This window comes from Erpetoichthys calabaricus, chromosome 2, assembly GCF_900747795.2.
Source record: "Erpetoichthys calabaricus chromosome 2, fErpCal1.3, whole genome shotgun sequence".
Taxonomy (NCBI): domain Eukaryota; kingdom Metazoa; phylum Chordata; class Cladistia; order Polypteriformes; family Polypteridae; genus Erpetoichthys; species Erpetoichthys calabaricus.
In genome coordinates, this window is record NC_041395.2 from 320134204 (window position 1) to 320158182 (window position 23979).

Here is a 23979-nt window from a genome sequence, read left to right on the forward strand (position 1 = left end):
AGATAGATAGATAGATAGATAGATAGATAGATAGATAGATAGACATAGTTAGCAGGGTTAGATAGATAGATAGAGATAGGCGTAGTTGGCAGGATTAGATAGATAGATAGATAGATAGATAGATAGATAGATAGATAGATAGATAGATAGATAGATAGATAGATAGATAGATAGATAGACATAGTTGGCAGGATTAGATAGATAGGCGTAGTTGGCAGGATTAGTTAGAGAGATAGATAGGCATAGTTGGCAGGATTAGATAGAGATAGATAGATAGGCGTAGTTGGCAGGATTAGATAGAGATAGATAGATAGGCGTAGTTGGCAGGATTAGATAGATAGGCATAGTTGGCAGGATTAGATAGATAGATAGATAGATAGATAGGCATAGTTGGCAGGATTAGATAGAGATAGATAGATAGGCGTAGTTGGCAGGATTAGATAGAGATAGATAGATAGGCATAGTTGGCAGGATTAGATAGATAGATAGATAGAGATAGATAGATAGGCGTAGTTAGCAGGGTTAGATAGATAGATAGAGATAGTTAGGCGTAGTTGGCAGGATTAGATAGAGATAGATAGATAGATAGGCGTAGTTGGCAGGATTAGAGAGAGATAGATAGATAGATATACTTTATTAATCCCCAAGGGTAAATTCACATACTCCTCTGTCTGGATCTGTCCTTCTTGGAGGTGCCAACAGACACATTGCACTTATAAGTAAGAGTTGCTAATGTGGTCCGAATGGATGGTATGCATACATCGACTAGAGAGAATGAGGAAATGCTGGTACAGAGTGCAGCACTAATATTCCAGTCTTCTCTCTCTTTCTAGTCAAGTCGGCCTTAATGCGTTTACAGGAAATTCACAGCAAAAAATAAGAGATGTCTAGCTCAACTACTGCAATACCTCACATAAAGGAGCACTGCAACTAAGTTACCGTAAAGCTTAGAAAGACAGGTGCTTAAAAAAAAAAGTTTGTGATCAGCCAATTCACAGATCATTGATGGAGTTTTTAGTTTATAGTAAGAATCTTTAAATTTAGACTGGCAGGATAATCAACCAGAGCGTCAGTGTTCAGCATTGCTGTCTCAGTGCTCCAGAGTCCCGAGGTCAGTCCTGCATATGCGGTGTCCTCCAGTTACTCCTGCTTGCTGTCACATCCTAAGGATTAACAGATGAACTTGTACTGTAACTGTTCTTGTTCCAGTGTGTGTATGAAAATGTGCCCTGCAGTGGATTGCCACCCCACCAACAGCTGGCTCCTGCCACCACACCAGCCTATAAATGTATGCCCTTCGAGACGGGGATTTAGTTTCACTCCTTTCAATGTTTTTAAACAAATGTGTATCTCAGTTGAACATGCCACTATCTGCCATTGTTTAAACCTTCTTTTTTACTTTATTCTCTTCCCGATTGTGTTAGTTAAGGTGAGCGTCACTTCATGTGCCTGTTAACAGTAATTGTATTTAACACGACATGGAGGTCACTACTGAAACATTAAAGAGAACAACTGCCCACTTGCCAACACTCATATTCTACAACTACTGAAACGACTGTGCATAGCAGCTTGGTATGTTCACAATGAAAGGACAATAAAAACTGAAAGGTCATTTGCTCACTGCCGTGTTACTTACGTCGCCTGTATAAAAATAACAACAAAAAGCACCAGCTCCATTAATGTAAGAGCAGAAGAGAAGGAAAAGCTACAAGTTCAGCACTTCTGACAGGGTAGAAACAACAGGGTTGCCTTACATTGCAGTTCCCAGCAATAAACGCTCCCAGTGCCGAGGTGCAGCCCACAGCCAGCCCCACTCTGCTCAGCGCCAGATGGTCGTTGTTTTTGTCAATCATGTGTGCATGATGGAAGATGCAGAAGAGGATGACTGGAAGAGAAATGACAATTGGTCATCAAAACAAAAACACAGATCCTTTGCATTGATAAGCCACAGCAAGTCAACTGACATTCAAAAAGCCATTTTATAGAAACACCCCAGCAAGCCCACCCGACAATAGGGGGGGGGGGGTCACCAGATTCAGTGTTGGGAGACTCCTGTAGGTTGTTATTTCACCAGCTTCCAAGTGTCATTGGGCTCCTGCCTTCATTAGAAAGTCCTTATTTCCCAATTTCTGTACTTTAGTGTCAATCCAGAACACGGGGTTGTATTCAAATGTACCGAGAATTTATGAAAGTTACAATGGAGACAATTTACTGTTTATCTTGAATTTTAAGATTTTCATCATCCTTTTTAGGGTTTTCATTCTGCTCTTTCACTAATGAGCATGCTACGAGTGCGTATGACACTGAAGCAGGGACAGCCTGTAGCATTCAATGTCATGTTTTGATGCGAAATTGAAGAGTTTGATATAATTGGGTTCCATAATGATCTATGCTGGATAACCGCAAACATCAAAAATATCCACAAAAAAACACTCCAGTTAAGTCATGTTGCATAATTTACATGTCCAGTCATTCAGTCACATGCTCAAAATATCCAAATGCATGTATTTTTACTAAATACATGTAGTTACATAAACCATTTCTGGAAAATGCTCTCATTTGAATTTTAGACCCACCTCCCTGCCTCATTCATTGGTCAGGAGTTCAGCCCATTAAGAGCTTATTCATTGGCTGACATTGCGCTTCATGTGACATCAACAGAAAGTGTGCAGGGAGAAACATGTAAATCCATCCATCCATCTATTTTCCAACCCGCTGAATCCGAACACAGGGTCACGGGGGTCTGCTGGAGCCAATCTCAGCCAACACAGGGCACAAGGCAGGAACCAATCCCGGGCAGGGTGCCAACCCACCGCAGGACACACACACCCACACACCAAGCACACACTAGGGCCAATTTAGAATCGCCAATCCACCTAACCTGCATGACTTTGGACTGTGGGAGGAAACCGGAGCACCCGGAGGAAACCCACGCAGACACGGGGAGAACATGCAAACTCCACGCAGGGAGGACCCGGGAAGCGAACCCGGGGTCTCCTAACTGCGAGGCAGCAGCGCTACCCACTGCGCCACCGTGCTGCCCAACATGTAAATCTAAAGATGAAAACTTAAAAGTCAGTAAAAACATTATGAAGGAGAGATTCTGCATCACACTTCAGACATCATATATCTGAAAACCTTCAACAGGCAGGAGGTCAGTTCACTCGTATTGTTTCACGAACCACAGCTAAACACTCCTACGTCACTCCTGCTATGGCTCACCGCTAGGGATGTAAACGTAATAACAGGAGGCAGGTCTACAATTCAAAATTTGTGTCTGAGTCTGTCCCAATTACATGAGAAGATTTTCCTGGAAGTGGTGCATCCAAAATATTGCATTTGGGGAATTTAACAAGGTATTATGGGACAGTGAATGTGTTAGAATACACGTTTACCTGTTCATTTTGCTTACATACTCTTCTTTAATGCAAAAACAATGTTGTTACAAAAAAAAACAAAATTTACACAGGAGCAGCTCGCATGCCCAGGGTCCATTTTAGCAATCCACACCCCACCTGCACGATTAAACAATCAAGTCTCCATTTGCTGAACGCCAAATATGGGAAATATCGCATAGCATTAAACTAACCGGGTGTTCATGGACTGCATTGTTAAAATCATCTCTCTGTTGAGGAGCGAAGTCACCCAGGGGCCTGTGTCGGCCTTAATGTGGGCTAGCAGGTACATATGAATACCGATGAAAGGAGTAGCAAATAATTCGTAATAGGCCTCAACCAAAGGAGGAAAACAAAAAAGTTATATATAACAACAGGTCACAAAAACTAATTTCAAATAATGGACAAATGTTTCCAAGTCCATGTGAAGGCTGAGCCTGCTCAATGGTCAACAAGGGTCTTGATGTTGCAGTCCAGTTTGGGGACTTTAAGCACGGTCCCGCTTCACGTTCTGCCTTTTCTTGATGTCTCTTGTATTTGTTTTAAGGAAGGATAAAGGTGACTGTCCAAAATTACTGTCATTTAAATGAAAGGTTAACTATGTTTATAATTAATAATTGTTAATATGTGCTTTTTCACTTTGACAGATTTCCAAATTAATGTAAAAGAATTTTCAACAAACAGCTGAAGAAGAAAAAACTAATGTGGAATTCATATTCAACATCCCTCTCTGTAACCTCCACATTGACTTTATTTATTACTTTCATGCCTCCCACCTCCAAAATCTCTCCCCTCCTTCATTATTCTTTTTTTGGTTTTGTAATTCTTTACACACCACAGGTTGAGATCTGCTGCTCTACAGAAGCGAAGCCCACCCTCGTACTCCCACCGCCACATAAACACAAAGTAACCCAGTCTCTGCTACTCTTATCACAAATGGAACCGATCTTGGTGGACTCTAGGGGTCCAGTTTTTTTTGGGGACTTTTAGGAGCTTATGGAAAATAGCGTGAACTTGTGGTAAGACATTGCACTTGCTCAGTCTCCCCTCAAAATCGTGGTGACATTTTGATCATTTCAGCTTGGTTTGTGCCGTTATTCCAAAAAAATAAAGACACAAGCAAATATGTAAATAAATAAATGATATAGTAATAGTAGGACTATCACATGTACAGGTACAGTGAAATTGTAATTTGCATGTTCGGCCAACATGTTATACATTATATAATACCAGTAACAGCGCACTGAACACACGAGAACGTGCAGTGGATACACTTGACTTGTACTTTTCATCCTCTTTCTCTGTACGTTTATCATTCGTTTGCTCAGAGGTTGATGTGCTTGCTGTTTCCTGAGCAGATCTTCTTTTCTCCACCCTAGCGGCCCGCTTCTTCTCTTCTTTCGTCGACATCTTTTCACGTTAAAACTGATCGTCAGTGCTTGTGTTGCAATTACTTAGTATGTTTTCCTCAATTTTTTACTTAAGCTGGCACTTAAGTCTTCAATCTGCCTCAAGAATGATTTAAACTATAAAGAGGTAGAGGAAGTGACGGTGAAGGTGGTGGGGAATGAGAATGGCGCATGTACGCATGCGCCAGATGGCCGCCCTGCTGCCCACTGCCGAGACTTGTTTCTACAATAAAATAAAAACAGTAATAAAAATCATCTCTCTGAAAGCGGATAGTAGACGTCAAGTCGTGCATGTGTACCAAATTTCAGGTCAATAGTTCAAATGGTTTGTGAGCTACAGGTGATTTAAAATCCTGGACAGACAAACGGACAGCCACGCTAGCGTATCATATAAGAATGTATATAATGTATAAGCTGCTTTCTAAAAAAAAGTTTGGCTGCTGTATAAAATGTAATAAAAACAGAATGCGATGATCTGCAAATCATGTAAACCCTATATCTAATTGAAAAATATACTGTGGCCTGTAGGGGGTGTAACAGAGCTCTTAACCTCAGACACAACTTCATCCATGCGAGCACCAAGTTCAAATAAACATTTTTAATAAAAAAGGCCTTTTAATAGGCTTTTCCTTTAAATCGGCACAAACACAGTTGTTTCCTTCATTCTCCTCCACTCATGACTCCGACTCCCTGAGTGAGGTGAGGCGGCTCCCTTTATGTCAGGCCTGGGAGTACATCCGGTGCCACAACATTACTCAAGGAAGAGCTTTGGATTCCGGGGTAAGCCCATCAAGTGTAGGGGTACATGCTCTCTACAGCTCCCCCTGGTGGCAGCCATTGTCTGCTTCAAGAGACTACCACTCAGATTGCCCTGCAAGTACATGCATGAGCAATCCAATAAAAGGGGGGCTGCCACCCAGCACATTCGGGGATTGACAGTTTCTACATGTCCTTCATTTATATGGGTCTTCCAGGAGTGAAAAGGTCCATCCATCTCATTTGGGAAGCCTATCCATTCCCAATATACAGTGCTTCTGGAAAGTATTCACAGCGCATCACTTTTTCCACATTTTGTTATTTTACATCCTTATTCCAAAATGGATTAAATTCATTTTTTCCCTCAGAATTCTACACACAACACCCCATAATGACAATGTGAAAAAAAGTTCACTTGAGATTTTTGCAAATTTATTAAAAATAAAAAAATTAAGAAAGCACATGTACATAAGTATTCACAGCCTTTCCCATGAAGCTCAAAATTGAGCTCAGGTGCATCCTGTTTCCCTTGATCATCCTTGAGATGTTTCTGCAGCTTAATTGGAGTCCACCTGTGGTAAATTGAGTTGATTGGACATGATTTGGAAAGGCACACACCTGTCTATATAAGGTCCCACAGTTGACAGTTCATGTCAGAGCACAAACCAAGCATGAAGTCAAAGGAATTGTCTGTAGACCTCTGAGACAGGATTGTCTTGAGGCAGATATCTGGGGAAGGTTACAGAAAAACTTCTGCTGCTTTGAAGGTCCCAATGAGCACAATGGCCTCCATCATCCGTAAGTGGAAGAAGTTCGAAACCACCAGGACTCTTCCTAGAGCTGGCCGGCCATCTAAACTGAGCGATCGGGGGAGAAGGGCCTTAGTCAGGGAGGTGACCAAGAACCCGATGGTCACTCTGTCAGAGGTCCTCTGTGGAGAGAGGAGAACCTTCCAGAAGGACAACCATCTCTGCAGCAATCCACCAATCAGGCCTGTATGGTAGAGTGGCCAGACGGAAGCCACTCCTTAGTAAAAGGCACATGGCAGCCCGCCTGGAGTTTGCCAAAAGGCACCTGAAGGACTCTCAGACCATGAGAAAGAAAATTCTCTGGTCAGATGAGACAAATATTGAACTCTTTGGTGTGAATGCCAGGCATCACGTTTGGAGGAAACCAGGCACCGCTCATCACCAGGCCAATACCATCTCTACAGTGAAGTATGGTGGTGGCAGCATCATGCTGTGGGGATGTTTTTCAGAGGCAGGGACTGGGAGACTAGTCAGGATAAAGGGAAAGATGACTGCAGCAATGTACAGAGACATCCTGCATGAAAACCTGCTCCAGAGCGCTCTTGACCTCAGACTGGGACGACGGTTCATCTTTCAGCAGGACAACGACCCTAAGCACACAGCCAAGATATCAAAGGAGTGGCTTCAGGACAACTCTGTGAATGTCCTTGAGTGGCCCAGCCAGAGCCCAGACTTGAATCCGATTGAACATCTCTGGAGAGATCTTAAAATGGCTGTGCACCGACGCTTCCCATCCAACCTGATGGAGCTTGAGAGGTGCTGCAAAGAGGAATTGGCGAAACTGGCCAAGGATAGGTGTGCCAAGCTTGTGGCATCATATTCAAAAAGACTTGAGGCTGTAATTGCTGCCAAAGGTGCATCGACAAAGTATTGAGCAAAGGCTGTGAATACTTATGTACATGGGATTTCTCAGTTTTTTTATTTTTAATAAATTTGCAAAAACCTCAAGTAAACTTTTTTCACGTTGTCATTATGGGGTGTTGTGTGTAGAATTCTGAGGGAAAAATGAATTTAATCCATTTTGGAATAAGGCTGTAACATAACAAAATGTGTAAAAAGTGATGCGCTGTGAATACTTTCTGGATGCACTGTATGTGTGTATGCCATGAACGATATACAACCAAAACTTTGGGTCTTTAACCTTCTTTCTTTTTCAGAATGGAAATAACCTTTAGCTTATTTTTTCCCTTTGCAGATGCATTTCGACACAGACCCACACAAACTAAATAAATGTAAAATATATACACACATACAGTAGAACCTCTGGTCATGAATGATTCTGAACACTTACAAATCGGGTTACGATCAAAAAGTTTGCCAAAATTTTGCATCTGTTCACGACCAGACGCAAACAAAAACACTGGCGGCCAGTCTCCCTTCCGGTTCGTACGAAGCCAATGATTTCCCTTTCTCAGTTCCCCATTTTCTCCACCGGAACTTGACTCATGCATGGTTAGTTTTCTTGGTTGTTTAGGGTTCGTTTTTGTATCGATTAAGGATTTTTCACACTTTAAATTTTTTTCCCTGCGCTTAAAACTCATAATAAAAAGTGTTTACAGCCAGCGGTTCATAAAGATCTAGCGTGAACTCTTACAATGTTAGTTTTCTCTGTTGTTCAATGCTCTTACATTTAGTTTACTATTACACTGTGCATTCTATGGGATGGATGGATGGATGGATGGATGGATGGATGGATGGGCGTTGTTGGCAGGATTAGATAGAGATAGATAGATATACTTTATTAATCCCCAATGGCAAATTCACATACTCCTCTGTCTGGATCTGTCCTTCTTGGAGGTGCCAACAGACACATTGCACTTATAAGTAAGAGTTGCTAATGTGGTCCGAATGGACGGTATGCATACATCGACTAAAGAGAATGAGGAAATGCTGGTACAGAGTAAAGCACGGAATGGATTAATCGTATTTACATACAATCTTATGGGGAAATTACGTTCGGGTCCAGAGTTTTGGAATGAATTATGGCCGTGACCAGAGGTACCACTGTACTCTATACATATAGGCACAAATGTATATGAGTAGACAACACACCCACTTCTTAAAAGACGTGTGCTACTGCACTGTCCTCATAATGAGGTTTGTTACAGAGAGAGGGTGCTCTTAAAATGGTCTAAATAGGCACGCTTATAGAGAAGGAATTTTTCCTAAACATTCCAGAATTGTTTCATTTGCCCCTTTACACCTTTCATCCACCCACTGATCGATGTTTCAAACTGGCCTGATCCAAAGTGGTTGGCATTGAGGGCTGAGGCCTATCCTGAAAGCACTAGCACAATGAAGGAACTCGTCGTGTATGGTGTGCCAGCTACACTTACTTACCAGTTTAGAGTCACCAGTTAACTTAACAAGCAAGTTAAGGAGAGAAAAAAAACAGAGTACCCAGTGAAACAATCTTTCAAACACAGAGAGAAAGAGAAGACGTTTCAACTCCACACAAGTTTGGGTCTGGATTTAAACCTAAGGATCTTAAATTAAGCTACGAGTCAGCAGCAATCCCCACTGTGTCTCTCCGACTACAGGACCACTGTATATAAAGTGAAGGTCAGAGGCAGCTTCTTCTTTTCAATCTCAGCAGTCTTAGCTTATTTGCATTGTTATAGCCAAATAATGAAAATAAATAAAGAGTCGATACACTTACATAAAGCTGACCCAGCATTTAAAGTTGCAGTGAACAAGGAATTCTCCGGTGCACTCATTCCACAAGTGCTGAAAGGAAGATACATAAAATTAGAACAGAAGCTGCCAGACATGCGCATCTCACTCACATGCCCTGTTCTGGCCAAGTGGCCACAAATGTCTTGTGAGCAGACAACAAGCTGATGTCACATCACCTGCAAATAAGGCCAAGTAAAAACATACCCACATACCTCCAAAGTGCTGGACAACATCAGCCTCTACAGATGAGCACCACTGAGCAAGATGCTAGTCTGACACACAACACTGGTGAATTCAGGCCATTGTCAACCAGCATCTGGACCATGGGCAGGTGATGGAGACCAAACTTAACACGTTTACATTTTAAAAATGTCTCTCTCCCTAGGAGCCCATCTTCTTTCAGCAGCAGTACCAGATCTACGTATACAAGGTGCTGAAAAATTCTTACTTGCATGTCCAACCAGCATGCAGCACATTGTCATGCTTCTGCATCATGACAAACAAGAACGCGTTAGGATTTCCACTTACCTGTGGTACTCTTTAGGTTTCCATGCTATATGTTCATTGATGTTCAGACAAACTTGGATCCACACCCAAACTGCCTATTAAATTTGGAGCGGTAGCATTTCAGCCCAATCAAAGTGCGTGGGTGTTTGCAGTTTTCAATACATTAGCAGCATCAGGTTCAAAACAAATAAAATCTGCACAGGTCGACGGACCATCACAGAGCACATAGACTCACAAACACATCTACGTGAACTCATGTTGGGCCAGTTTAGAGAGAGTATTCAATACTAAAGGATCATCCATCCATCTGTTATTTAAGCAGTGGCAGCGCTATCTGAAGATGAAGACTTAAGGCCACTCTGACCCCATATCTCAATTATAATGTGAATGGATTTGATACTGCCATGTTCTGTGAAGGCCTTGCATAGATTAACATTCTTAACATTCTAGCAGGCCCTGATGGCTACCCTGTAGAATTTTATAAGAAATTCTCCACTCAGCTAGCTCCCCTCTTATTGGCAACATTTACAGAAGATAGAGACAATCAAATACTACCTCAAACATTTCGTCAAGCATTAATCACCGTCTTTCCTAAACAAAATAAGGACTTGTTACAATGTGCATCATACAGACCAATTTCACTTCTGAATAATGATGTTAAGATACTCTCAAAAATTATAGCTAGAAGGATGGAGAAAGTGCTGCCATCGATAATATCACAGGAACAAACTGGATTTATTAAAGGCCGACACTTATCTTCCAATCTCCAACACCTGTTTAATGTAACATATTCACCAGCAAGTCAAACACCCCAGAGATATTATTATCACTAGATGCAGAAAAGGCATTTGATATGATTGAATGGAACTACCTTTTCACTGCATTGGAGAAATTTGGGTTTGGCCCGAACATTTGTGCATGGATCAAACTACTGTATACCAATCCAGAAGCTTCAGTTTGTATTAACAACATTTGTTCAGACTACTTTAAACTAGAACGCGCTATCAGACAAGGATGCCCCTGGTCACCACTGCTATTTGCAATCACCATTGAACCACTGGCAGTTCACTGTCGAAATGCTTATGAGATAAAGGGGATTATCAGAGAAGGACTTGAACAGAAAATTTCTCTACATGCAGATGATATGGTACTGTATATATAAGACCCACAAAATACTGTGCCTGCAGTCTTAACAGCACTAACAGAATTTCAAAAGATCTCTGGTCTCAGAATTAATTTGAATAAAAGTGTGCTCTTTCCAGTGAATTCTCAAGCATATAATATTAGTTTGGACACCTTCCCTTTTACCATAGCAGATCAGTTTAAATACCTAGGGGTAAACATCACAAGTAAACATAAAGCTCTTTATCAACAAAATTTCACCATCTGTATGGAAAAAATTAAGCAAGACTTGCATAGATGGTCAACCCTCCATCTCACACTAGTGGGAAGAATTAACATTGTTAAGATTAATATTCTTCCTAAGCTTCTCTTTTTATATCAAAACATTCCAATATACTTCAATAAATCATTCTTTAAGCAATTAAGATTCAACCATAACCTCATTTATTTAGAACCAAAAACATCCACATATCAAAAGAGCGACCCTACAAAGACCTAAGACAGGAGGTGGCATGGCTCTACCTAACTTTCAGTTTTATTGCTGGGCAGCAAACATACAAGCTATAAAAACCTGGATACAAATAGATGAACATACACAGGCTTGGTCCGCAATGGAAATAAAATCCTGTAGTACTTCTTTATATTCCCTGCTTTGTGCCCCAATAAATGAAAGTTATCACAAATATACTAATAACTCAATTGTGCTTCACTCACTCAGAATATGGAACCAATGCAGAAAGCATTTTAAGATGGAGAATATTTTATCGGTGACACCCCTGCATGAGAACCACCTTTTTCAACCCTCACGAACATTTGGGATTAAATTGCTTAGAGATCTTTAAATAGACAACATCATTGCATCCTACGAACAATTACATTCTAAATTTAAATTTTCCAGCAACACATTTCTTTCACTATCTTCAAATTAGGAACTTTGTTAAACAGAACCTGCCTGATTTTCCCAATCTCCCACCTTCCTCTATGCTGGAAAAAAATATTGCTCAGTCTCGAGGACTCAGACAGCATTTCTGTAATATATAAAAATATTTTACAGTCCCTCCCTTTCAAAGATCAGAGAGGACAATGGGAAAAGGATCTCTCACTCAACATCTCACAAAAGGAGTGGAAGGTAGCAATACAGAGAATTCACTCGCGCTCCATATGTGCAAATCATACAATTATTCAACTCAAAATTATATATCGAGCACATCTGTCTCACTCGAAAGTGTCCAAAATGTTTCCAGGGCGAGATCCAACCTGCGAACGCTGCAATCGAGCTCCAGCCTCACTGGGTCACATGTTTTGGGCCTGCACCAAACTAACATCATTCTGGACCAAAATCTTTAAATGCCTCTCAGACAGCCTTGGTGTCACAATCCCTCCTAATCCACTAACAGTTGTGTTTGGTGGACACACAGGTGGGCATAAAGTGGAGAAGGACAAACAAACTGATCACCTTCACTACACTATTGGCACGCAGACTTATTTTGCTAAACTGGAAGAATCCTAACTCTCCTCTTTTAAGTCAGTGGGTAACTGATGTTTTATATTGTTTGAAATTGGAAAAAATCAAATTCTCACTTAGAGGATCTGTGCAGAACTTTTTCAAAACCTGGCAGGATCTAATCAATAATATTTTAGGATAAGCTCTTAAAGCACTGAGGAAGTAGATTCTCTCCCCATTTCTTTTTCTTCTCCATTTATCTGTATCCGCCTAATAAACTCACCAGTTTTTACTATTTTTAAGTTTTAGTCCGTTGGCCATGTTCTCTTTCTCAGGGTTGGGGGCTGATTTGTTTTGAATCCTATTTTGTTGTAAAAATTGATCTATTTGTATGGAATGATTACAATAAAATCAATAAAATTTAAAAAATAAATTTGTAATCATTTCTGACAGAGGATATTCCTTTTGCAGAGACTTGATCAGCACTTCCAAGATATACAAGTCTAAATATGCAAGTCAGCCCAGCAACTTTCCAAGTTTCCTTTAGCCTTTGACCTACCTTATGAAGGGGATATGTTGTATTGTGCAGCATGACTGGGTCAAATTTAAGTGGCAGGAATTGGTGTACTTCCTACAGAGCAAAAGGAAAAAAAAAGAAAGTGAATAGTTATCAGATTCAAAAACGTAATGGACGGTGCAGAGTGAGAAGAATTTCCTCCCCAATTATTTGACTTCCTGGATTCCAGGCTCAGATTTGGCTACAGGCACACGGTAAGCACATATGAAGAAGTGCAAATCAGCTAATAAAATGACAGGACTCTGCTTAACGTGGGCACACAGCCAAGGGTGGCATGACAAATGCGTGCAGCTAACAAATGCACGCCCAGTCATCACTTCACCCTCTCTAGCGGCAAAACCAACCCTTCTAGTTACTGTGGAGAAAAGTGCAGGAATTTAGTGGCCACTTATAAAAAAAAAAAAAGACAAAAAAAGTCTGTCTCCATGTTAAAATGTTACTAGCCTTGTGAGTGCTACAAGGGTAGCCAAGCGGCCTGCTATAAAAGGGTGGAAATTGTGAGAGAGGGTAACGTCCAGTCCTCCATGGACTCACAACTGCACAGACGCTTAGAGTTGATCTTTTCATCAAATTGTGGTTTGCCGTCACCCAATCCATTTTTAAAATTTTGTCTTATATTTTCTCCAAAAGGAAGACCAAATTGATCTAAATTCAGAGGACTGGGCAGGTAGAACTTATTCAGATGTCCAAATCAAGACATATCCAGGTCAGTAGTTGCTTGTAATGGTTAAGAACAGCACATGGACGGGTGCCGCTTCAAGACTTCTGTGCGAGGGGCCGCAGATAATGTGGTGCCATAAACTGCTGAATACATTTACATTTTTGTTTATCTAGTTTTGTCCTGGGGCGGCACGGTGGCGCAGTGGGTAGCGCTGCTGCCTCGCAGTTGGGAGTTCTGGGGACCTGGGTTCGATTCCCGGGTCCTCCCTGCGTGGAGTTTGCATGTTCTCCCCGTGTCTGCGTGGGTTTCCTCCGGGCGCTCTGGTTTCCTCCCACAGTCCAAAGACATGCAGGTTAGGTGGATTGGCGATTCTAAATTGGTCCTAGTGTGTGCTTGGTGTGTGGGTGTGTTTGTGTGTGTCCTGTGGTGGGTTGGCACCCTGCCCAGGATTGGTTCCTGCCTTGTGCCCTGTGTTGGCTGGGATTGGCTCCAGCAGACCCCCGTGACCCTGTGTTCAGATTCAGCGGGTTAGATAATGGATGGATGGATGGATAGTTTTGTCCTTTCTCTTATTTTATGTGTGATGTTTCTCCTTGTATTAATAGATGGGGGTAAAGGAAATTTGAATGTTACGCAGTAACTGCAATGGGTCGAAGCTGACGCAATACAACAACACATTTGCAATGGCTCATGGGCAGTACGAACACATACAGTGCAGCATTCTGCCATTAGTCTAGCTCAGGGGTCCTCAATCACGGTCCTGGAGGGCCGCAGTGGCTGCAGGTTTTTGCTCCAACCCAATTGCTTAATAAGAAGCCCTTACTGCTCAAGTAACACTTCTGTTTCACTTTCGTTGTCTCGTTCGTTAAGATTTTGAACTCTTATTGCTTATTTTAGTCTTAAACAGCCATATTCTCGGTTTTTAATTGCTCCTAATTAGCAATAACATCCATCCATCCATTTTCCAACCCGCTGAATCCGAACACAGGGTCACGGGGGTCTGCTGGAGCCAATCCCAGCCAACACAGGGCACAAGGCAGGAACCAATCCTGGGCAGGGTGCCAACCCACCGCAGTAGCAATAACATGCAAATGACAAAAGAGACCAGCATTTCCCCATTTAGCTTGTTACCATTTACACCTTTGTGTGTTTATCAGGCACTTTTGGGTTTAATTAAATACTTGGAAGGAAAGTGAAGAGCAAAAAGTGAAGGGCTGAGAATTACTCCTCCATTTTAGCCTTCAAATCATTTGGATGATATCCTTAGAAAGGTAAAGAAAACCTAGGATATGAGAATGACCTGACATAGTAGAGTTAAAGCACCAACAAGCCATGAAATTAAATTATCGGCAAGAATTGCTTTCTAATTAAGCAACCGGGTTATTAGAACAAAAACCTGCAGCCACTGCGGCCCTCCAGGACTGTGACTGAGGACCCCTGGTCTAGCTGAAGCAAAGGTCAAATGAACATGGACGGTCTGCTGCGAGATTTTACTACTGTTAAACAATACACCTTGGTGAGATTTCTTTGGGCAGAGTGCTGCGCATGTTCGACCCCTAAGCAATCGTGAAAGTGTTGTATTGCATCAGCTTCAATCCATTGCCAGTTACCAGTTCATTTCCAAATTGACTTTACTTTTTGATTTGCCCTTGTATATCATAAAGGGGGTGGCATGGTGGCACAGTGGGAAGCGCTGCTGCCTCGCAGTAAGGAGACCCATCTGGGTTCGCTTCCCGGTCCTCCCTGCGTGGAGTTTGCATGTTCTCCCCGTTTCTGTGTGGGTTTCCTCCCACAGTCCAAAGACATGCAGGTTAGGTGCATTGGCGATCCTAAATTGTCTCTAGTGTGTGCGCGCCCTGCGGTGGTTTGTTTCCTGCCTTGCGCCCTGTGCTGGCTGGGATTGGCTCCAGAAGACCCCCGTGACCCAGTAGTTAGGATATAGTGGGTTAGATAATGGATGGATGGATGGATGGATATCATAAAAGATAACACACCAGCCATCACCAAGTTGTACAACATTAAAGGAGCACAGTACCTTACTTGTGCATTTCCTCAGTGTAACGAGACCAGTCCAGCGTGTGGACCCCCGTGTATGTGCAGCAGTGCGGCACCTCCTCATCCACCCCTTGAATACAGACTTTCATGTCATATTTTATGTATATACTGGTGTTGTACATTGGATGAACTGCACTGGGCTCCACACCCTTAGCAGAGTCACAATTTACCTTCTGTTCAGCTTCAGTCCTCTTTGGAATGCTGTTCTACATTGTACCCTTGGTGACAGTCTTGAGTGACAGTTGTCCTTCAGCTGAACCACTGGTTAAACCTGTGTGACCCTAGCACATTATATTTTTAAGTAAATGACTTTAACGCTCCAGTTTTTATTTCATTTTGGGTTACAACTTGAAGTTTAAGTTACAGTATCATAACCTTAATATTTTAAACTCACCTTATTCATTCAAATTCAAAATGTTATTTGCTTTTACTTTGTCATTATGTCCTTTTTGACCAGTCTTTTTATACAAATATTAGATCAATATGTTAAGTCTGCATAGGAAAAACAATTATTATACCAGGAAACTCAAAATTGGAGTAAAAATGAACACTGCTATAGAATAGTGAACGATTATTAACTATAAGTACTTTGTAATTGTAGGCTTGTATTATTTTATTATATAGCCTAGTGTTTGTTTACTTTACTGATAGACAAAGACAATGAAAGGACAAATTAATCAATAATTTATTTGTAACAGGATTATTTATTTATAAAATAACACACCACAGATCCTTAAGAAACAGTAACAAAATCATAGTGACAGAAATTGACAGACCTTTATTTATAAGAAAATGCGTTTTAGATATTTTTGATAATTTTATGATAATTTCTAAATATGATCCAACATACAACAAATGGAATTTTACGTTAGTATTTGACTGAGGTACTGAGCCGGTAAGTGGTCACGTGACAAAAGAACGAACAACTCGAAAGACTCGAGGAATGAACTACAGTAATCCCTCCTCCATTGTGGGGGTTGCGTTCCAGAGCCACCTGCGAAATAAGAAAATCCGCGAAGTAGAAACCATATGTTTATATGGTTATTTTTATATTGTCATGCTTGGGTCACAGATTTGCGCAGAAACACAGGAGGTTGTAGAGAGACAGGAACGTTATTCAAACACTGCAAACAAACATTTGTCTCTTTTTCAAAAGTTTAAACTGTGCTCCATGACAAGACAGAGATGACAGTTCAGTCTCACAATTAAAAGGATGCAAACATATCTTCCTCTTCAAAGGAGTGCGCATCAGAAGCAGATGTCAGAGAGAGAGAGAGAAAAGCAAACAAATCAATGGGGCTGTTTGGCTTTTAAGTATGTGAAGCACCGCGGCACAAAGCTGTTGAAGGCGGCAGCTCACACCCCCTCCGTCAGGAGCAGAGAAAGAGAGAGAGAGACAGAGGAAAACAAGCAAGCACAAATCAATACGTGCCCTTCGAGCTTTTAAGTATGCGAAGCACCATGCAGCATGTCGCTTCAGGAAGCAGCTGCACAGAAGGTAGCAACGTGAAGATAATCTTTCAGCATTTTTAGACGAGTGTCCATATCGTCTAGGTGTGCGAACAGCCCCCCTGCTCAATCCCCCTACATCAGGATCAGAGAAAGTCAGCGCAAGAGAGAGAGAGAGAAAAGTACGTTGGGTAGCTTCTCAGCCATCTGCCAATAGCGTCCCTTGTATGAAATCAACTGGGCAAACCAACTGAGGAAGCATGTACCAGAAATTAAAAGACCCATTGTCCGCAGAAATCCGTGAACCAGCAAAAAATCCGCGATGTATATTTAAATATGCTTACATATAAAATCCGCGATGGAGTGAAGCCGCGAAAGGCGAAGCGCGATATAGCGAGGGATTACTGTAATCAATTCTGTTTCCGGCTCAGACTGAGTTGGTTAAGCTTATGGGGCCGTCACGTGATGAACGAACGACACGAAAAACCCGAAGACTCGAAACAGGTGAATCAATAATTCCAATACAGAAACTATAGGAAGTTGCGCAAATGCGCATGCGCGACTGAACGAATCACTCCCACGAGACGACTCGTTCTTCCCCAGTCACATTAAAGATTCGTTCAAAATGAACGAATCGTTCAAGAACGACCCATCACTGTTATACAAGTCCAGAACTTGTGGGCTGTAAAGTACCAAGTCTCGAGTTCAATCCCCACTGACTCACCATTAATGTCAAATCACACCATCAGTTGTGAAGTGCCTTGGCCGGGTGGCGGTGTGTGTGAATGTCATTTTCAAATTGTTATGACGCTGACTGTGTGTCCTTAAGAGTCCAACTCCACAAGCCAGAGCTCTCAGAGAGTGTAGAGATATGAAAACAACAAAAACCACCTAGCATTCACTGTGAAAGGCACTATATAAAATTGTAAGGAAGAAATGTGGAAGCAATTTTCATTTTCAACTCACTATGGAAAAGAGTCAGGGGAAGAAATAAATGCAAGTAGTCATTCCTCTTAACTTTGCACTAATGTGAAGATAAATTATTAAAAATACAATTTTTGTAACGGCTGATGTTTAAGTTCCTTTCTAGATAACGGATGGGGTTTGTGAGTGGTGTTAGCTGAACCTTCCCATCTTCATCATTCTAGTTGGTATTCATATGTAATAAACTACTTACCAGTTGTGAAGTGGGCACACATGGTGATATGCCAGAGCCAATCCATACCTAAAAAAAAATGAAATAAGTATTATTTTAAATACAAAAAACAGCATGAAAAATAATATGTTATAAAGACTTACTTGTTTTATTCTAAGATCTCACTATTTGCAGTATCTGAGCATGGAAGTTTATCAAATTGTCAAACCAGTTTAAATCGGGGCCGCAGTCCAGAGCGGGTCAATCCATTATGCAACTTCTATCACCCAAGGGCTGCCATTTATGAAATTCAAGTGGTGCATGCACAGAACCCTCTCCATTCCCCCTCCTGTTCGTGCTATGGACACTGAGGGGCGCCATTTTAATAATTCAGAGACCATGTGCTCCAGACACAGTGAGAGACCCCTCACCTAGCTGCCTAGGTCTCCATATGGGCTTTCTCCGGGATTGCTCCATATCACAAGGCATGGATTGTGGACTATCTTACAAACAGACCTCAGTATGTGCATCTCGTGAACTGCAGGTCTGACATTGTGGTCAGCAACACAGGAGCGCCGCAGGGGACTGTACTTTCTCCGGTCCTGTTCAGCCTATATAAAGTACATCGGACTTCCAATATAACTCGGAGTCCTGCCACATGCAAAAGTTTGCTGACGACACTGCTATTGTGGGCTGCATCAAGAGTGGGCAGGAGGAGGAGTATAGGAACCTAATCAAGGACTTTGTTAAAAGGTGCGACTCAAACCACCTACACCTGAACACCAGCAAAACCAAGGAGCTGGTGGTGGATTTTAGGAGGACCAGACCCCTCATGGACCCCGTGATCATCAGAAGTGACTGTGCAGAGGGTGCAGACCTGGGAGTGCAGCTGGATGATAAATTGGACTGGGCTGCCAATACTGATGCTCTGTGCAAGAAAGGACAGAGCCGACTATACTTCCGTAGAAGGCTGGCGTCCTTCAACATTTGCAATAAGATGCTGCAGATGTTCTATCAGACGGTTGTGGCGAGCGCCTTCTTCTACGAGGTGGTGTGCTGGGGAGGCAACATTAAGAAGAAGGACGCCTCACGCCTGGATAAACTGGTGAGGAAGGCAGACTCTATTGTTGGCATGGAGCTGGACAGCTTCACATCTGTGGCAGAGCGAAGGGCGCTCAGCAGGCTCCTATCAATTATGGAGAATCCACTGCATCCACTAAAGAGTGTCATCTCCAGACAGAGGAGCAGCTTCAGCAACAGACTGCTGTCACTGTCCTGCTCCACTGACAGACTGAGGAGATCGTTCCTCCATCACACTATGCGACTCTTCAGTTCCACCCGGAGGGGTAAACGTTAACATTATTCAAAGTTTGTCTGTCTGTATACCTGCATTGTTATCACTCTTTAATTTAATATTGTTTTTTGTATCAGTAAGGTGCTGCTGGAGTATGTGATTTACCCCTTGGGATTAATAAAGTATCTATCTAGCTAGCTATCTATCTATCCATCCTGCCAGCACTGGGCACAAGGCAGGAAATAACATGTAGGCAAAAGTAATGTACCCAGCACATCTTTGAGGACATGCGAGGAGAAGCCACACTCGACATGCAAATGACTGGGGACAGGACGCTGGATAATTGAGGCTGTTAACTGTGTCATTGTGCCCTCCCTACATGGAGGTTTACATTCTGAAGGAACACTGGAAGAATAAAATAACAGCCTCCTTTGAAACCATTTTATCGTAGGCATTTTCCCCATCATGACTCAAAACAGGAAGAATCAAACTAGAAAGTGCAAAAAGAAAAGAGAGAGTGAGGTTGGAGCATCCCTTGAAGTAAATATCAAGTGTTTCTGTAATGGACTGGGGGACCTCTGTGTCTTAGGTTGTGAGCCGAGAACACTTGATTAGAGCTTTCTTAATCTTAGATGTGATCAAGATGTGTGGGCAGCACTAAAGCCTGTATTCATGGACACTGGCGTGGAGCTGAATAATGCAGCACGTGTGATACAGAAGGTACCTTTACACCCCATGAAGGGGCTCAGTCACCAGAGCAGGGGTCTCGAACTCTGATCTTGGAGAGCCACAGTGGCTGCAGCTTTTCACTCCTGACACATTCTTACTTCTTAACCAATTACTAAGGCTCATGGGACTGACTTTGTTTGCCTTCATTTTAAGATTAAGAATCCTCAATTGTTACTTTTTTGCTTAGCTAGCACTCACACAATAATGAGGCCCTGGCCACACTAGCATTTAAAGATGCAGGCACTAGTCTCAGTTTTTGCCTTTGTTCTCATAAACCAGGTATTTGTAACCCCCAAAAACAGAGACTTTTGAAAACACTCACCAAAGCGGTATACTTCTAAAAACGTTGGCTCTACATTGTGGTGTGGATGGGAGAAAATGCAGTTTCACCTTCTAATTTGTTTGTGCTTATTACATAGCCCTGCCCTTGGATGCTGCACATTACAACATCCCGTTCCCTGACTGGTCATCCTTCACAGAACAAAACCATATTCCAACATGGCAGACACAGAGAACTTGCTTTCCATGGCACCTTTTGTTTTGTTTACATGTATGCTTCCAACACAAAAGGCAAATAATGTACTGGTTACTACAGTTTTGTGATAAATTCTGTAGATGGCAGCGTTACTGTTCTTTCAAGAATTTTTTTGGCAATGTCCACATACCCTGCACAGTCAAACATCTTTGTCATGCGTCTTTCGGGAAGAGATAAATGATATGAAAACACTACTGTGGACCAACATCATTTTCATGTAAAAATGCAGTTTTTAAAATTAAAACATAGTATTGTGGACATAGTCGGAGATGTAAAGCAAGCCAGCTGATATAGTAACTTGATTCCATTTGCACGGATGTCTCCTTTACTTATCATATGCTTGAATATTTGAAAAGAAAACAAGTGAACATTTGAAAAATAAATTGGTGAGCTCTGGTCCACACAATAATTTGGACTGTACTCTCGAGAAAAAGAAAACAGCCTTAGAATAGTCTGAGAGTGGCAGAATCGGGGCGCTAAGAAGCCATGAAGTTAAATTACAGTGCATTTTTCATTCATGGCAAGAACTGACTTCTGATTAAGAAACTGGTTGGAGTGAAACTGGGTGCCTTCTAGGAATGGCGTTTGACTGCACTAGACCATCGCAAGAAGTCTAACAGAGCAACCAGGATAATAAAAAAAATGAACAAACTCTAAACTCCAGTGTAAATGGGAACAGAGACGCATGAATACTAATGCACTACAACTACTTACATTTATTTACTTTGCAGACTTTTATCTAAAGTAACTTACAAAGGAGGTCAATATAACTGAGGAACATCACCCTAGTGATTGTTTTAAACAATTGCTACAGGGCAGCTTACAAAAGTTATCATCACAAGTGAAGAGCTATAAAGTTAGAATAGCCAAAAATTCTGAATTTAACAATATTACAGACGACCACAGAGAAAACAAACATTCATTAACAAGAGCACAGAAGGGTTTTCAATCACACCTTAGACCAGTGGTTCCCAACCTTTTTTTGGCCATGCCCCACCTAGGCCTCTCTAAAACCATGATGTCCCCCATTGTAACATGTACCTTATTCTTACCAATTCAAAAAGTGAACTCCTACTCATGTGGAGGAAGCCCATCATGTCATTAATTTGGTCTAAACAAGCTTCCAAAGAACATGGAAACAAAAGAGGGAAAGGATAGTTGAAGTATTGACAAAGAAATCACTAAAATTGTTAATATATATATATATATATATATATATATATATATATATATATATATATATATATTATATAACATGGATATGAAAATAACAGTGTAGCCACCGAAGTATAAGGTGAGACCAAGCATGGGTAAAACGCGTGTCGAAAGAAATCTCTCAGTCCAAAAGTTTGTTTTAAAAATATTTAGTGAAAGTTAAAAGCAAATAATCCACACAAATATAAAAGAAAAAATAGTTACACACGTAAAATAAAAGGCAAAAAAAAAAAAAAAGGAAAAATGTACCTTCTCTAAACTTAGCTTTTCTTGAGAAACTTTAGTTATTTCTGTACTTAAAAGTTCTTTACTACTGCTTCTTCTTTACTTAAAGATTCTTAGTTTCTTCTTCTGTACGCTTTAGACGTACAGCTACGCACTTAAATAAATCCCGTTTTATGAGTTACTTCGCACACTCAAAAGGCCCGTAGGCCCGTTGGCACGAGCACGTGCACAGACACAGTTTAAAACCATATGCCTTCTATACCTTACACATGGCAAGGCTAACTGAGAATAAGGTTTAGTCAGAGCAGACAGAAATAGCTAGAATATACCAATTTTACTCAACTTATGGGGGTTACAGGAACCTCCCATAGATTATGATTTGTCATCTAGGAAAATATTTATGAATCTTATATAACTAGGAAAATGGCTCTTGCATACAGTTTTGAAAACATATACAGTGGTGTGAAAAACTATTTGCCCCCTTCCTGATTTCTTATTCTTTTGCACGTTTGTCACACAAAATGTTTCTGATCATCAAACACATTTAACCATTAGTCAAATATAACACAAGTAAACACAAAATGCAGTTTTTAAATGATGGTGTTTATTATTTAGGGAGAAAAAAAAATCCAAACCTACATGGCCCTGTGTGAAAAAGTAATTGCCCCCTTGTTAAAAAATAACCTAACTGTGGTGTATCACACCTGAGTTCAATTTCCGTAGCCACCCCCAGGCCTGATTACTGCCACACCTGTTTCAATCAAGAAATCACTTAAATAGGAGCTGCCTGACACAGAGAAGTAGACCAAAAGCACCTCAAAAGCTAGACATCATGCCAAGATCCAAAGAAATTCAGGAACAAATGAGAACAGAAGTAATTGAGATCTATCAGTCTGGTAAAGGTTATAAAGCCATTTCTAAAGCTTTGGGACTCCAGCGAACCACAGTGAGAGCCATTATCCACAAATGACAAAAACATGGAACAGTGGTGAACCTTCCCAGGAGTGGCCGGCCGACCAAAATTACCCCAAGAGCGCAGAGACGACTCATCCGAGAGGTCACAAAAGACCCCAGGACAACGTCTAAAGAACTGCAGGCCTCACTTGCCTCAATTAAGGTCAGTGTTCACGACTCCACCATAAGAAAGAGACTGGGCAAAAACGGCCTGCATGGCAGATTTCCAAGACACAAACCACTGTTAAGCAAAAAGAACATTAGGGCTCGTCTCAATTTTGCTAAGAAACATCTCAATGATTGCCAAGACTTTTGGGAAAATACCTTGTGGACTGATGAGTCAAAAGTTGAACTTTTTGGAAGGCAAATGTCCCGTTACATCTGGCGTAAAAGGAACACAGCATTTCAGAAAAAGAACATCATACCAACAGTAAAATATGGTGGTGGTAGTGTGATGGTCTGGGGTTGTTTTGCTGCTTCAGGACCTGGAAGGCTTGCTGTGATAGATGGAACCATGAATTCTACTGTCTACCAAAAAATCCTGAAGGAGAATGTCCGGCCATCTGTTCGTCAACTCAAGCTGAAGCGATCTTGGGTGCTGCAACAGGACAATGACCCAAAACACACCAGCAAATCCACCTCTGAATGGCTGAAGAAAAACAAAATGAAGACTTTGGAGTGGCCTAGTCAAAGTCCTGACCTGAATCCAATTGAGATGCTATGGCATGACCTTAAAAAGGCGGTTCATGCTAGAAAACCCTCAAATAAAGCTGAATTACAACAATTTTGCAAAGATGAGTGTGCCAAAATTCCTCCAGAGCGCTGTAAAAGACTCATTGCAAGTTATCGCAAACGCTTGATTGCAGTTATTGCTGCTAAGGGTGGCCCAACCAGTTATTAGGTTCAGGGGGCAATTACTTTTTCACACAGGGCCATGTAGGTTTGGATTTTTTTTTCTCCCTAAATAATAAAAACCACCATTTACAAACTGCATTTTGTGTTTACTTGTGTTATATTTGACTAATGGTTAAA

At 41.4% G+C, this 23979-nt stretch overlaps 1 protein-coding gene across 2 annotated transcripts in view; it reads right to left on the reverse strand.

Annotated features, from left to right (window-relative positions):
• The window catches only part of si:dkey-228d14.5 (uncharacterized protein LOC796266 homolog), a 65007-nt gene that overhangs the window by 4920 nt on the left and 36108 nt on the right, over positions 1–23979 (reverse strand). Inside the window, exons 2-5 of one of the 2 annotated variants that reach the window (XM_028793091.2) lie at positions 18038–18085; positions 12678–12749; positions 9029–9096; positions 1755–1885 (exon numbers count right to left, since the gene is read on the reverse strand). In XM_028793091.2, coding sequence (XP_028648924.1) covers positions 1755–1885; positions 9029–9096; positions 12678–12749; positions 18038–18085 — 319 coding nt within the window. The remainder of the gene's footprint in view (positions 1–1754; positions 1886–9028; positions 9097–12677; positions 12750–18037; positions 18086–23979) is intronic. The other variant, XM_051923512.1, reaches the window with a different exon arrangement.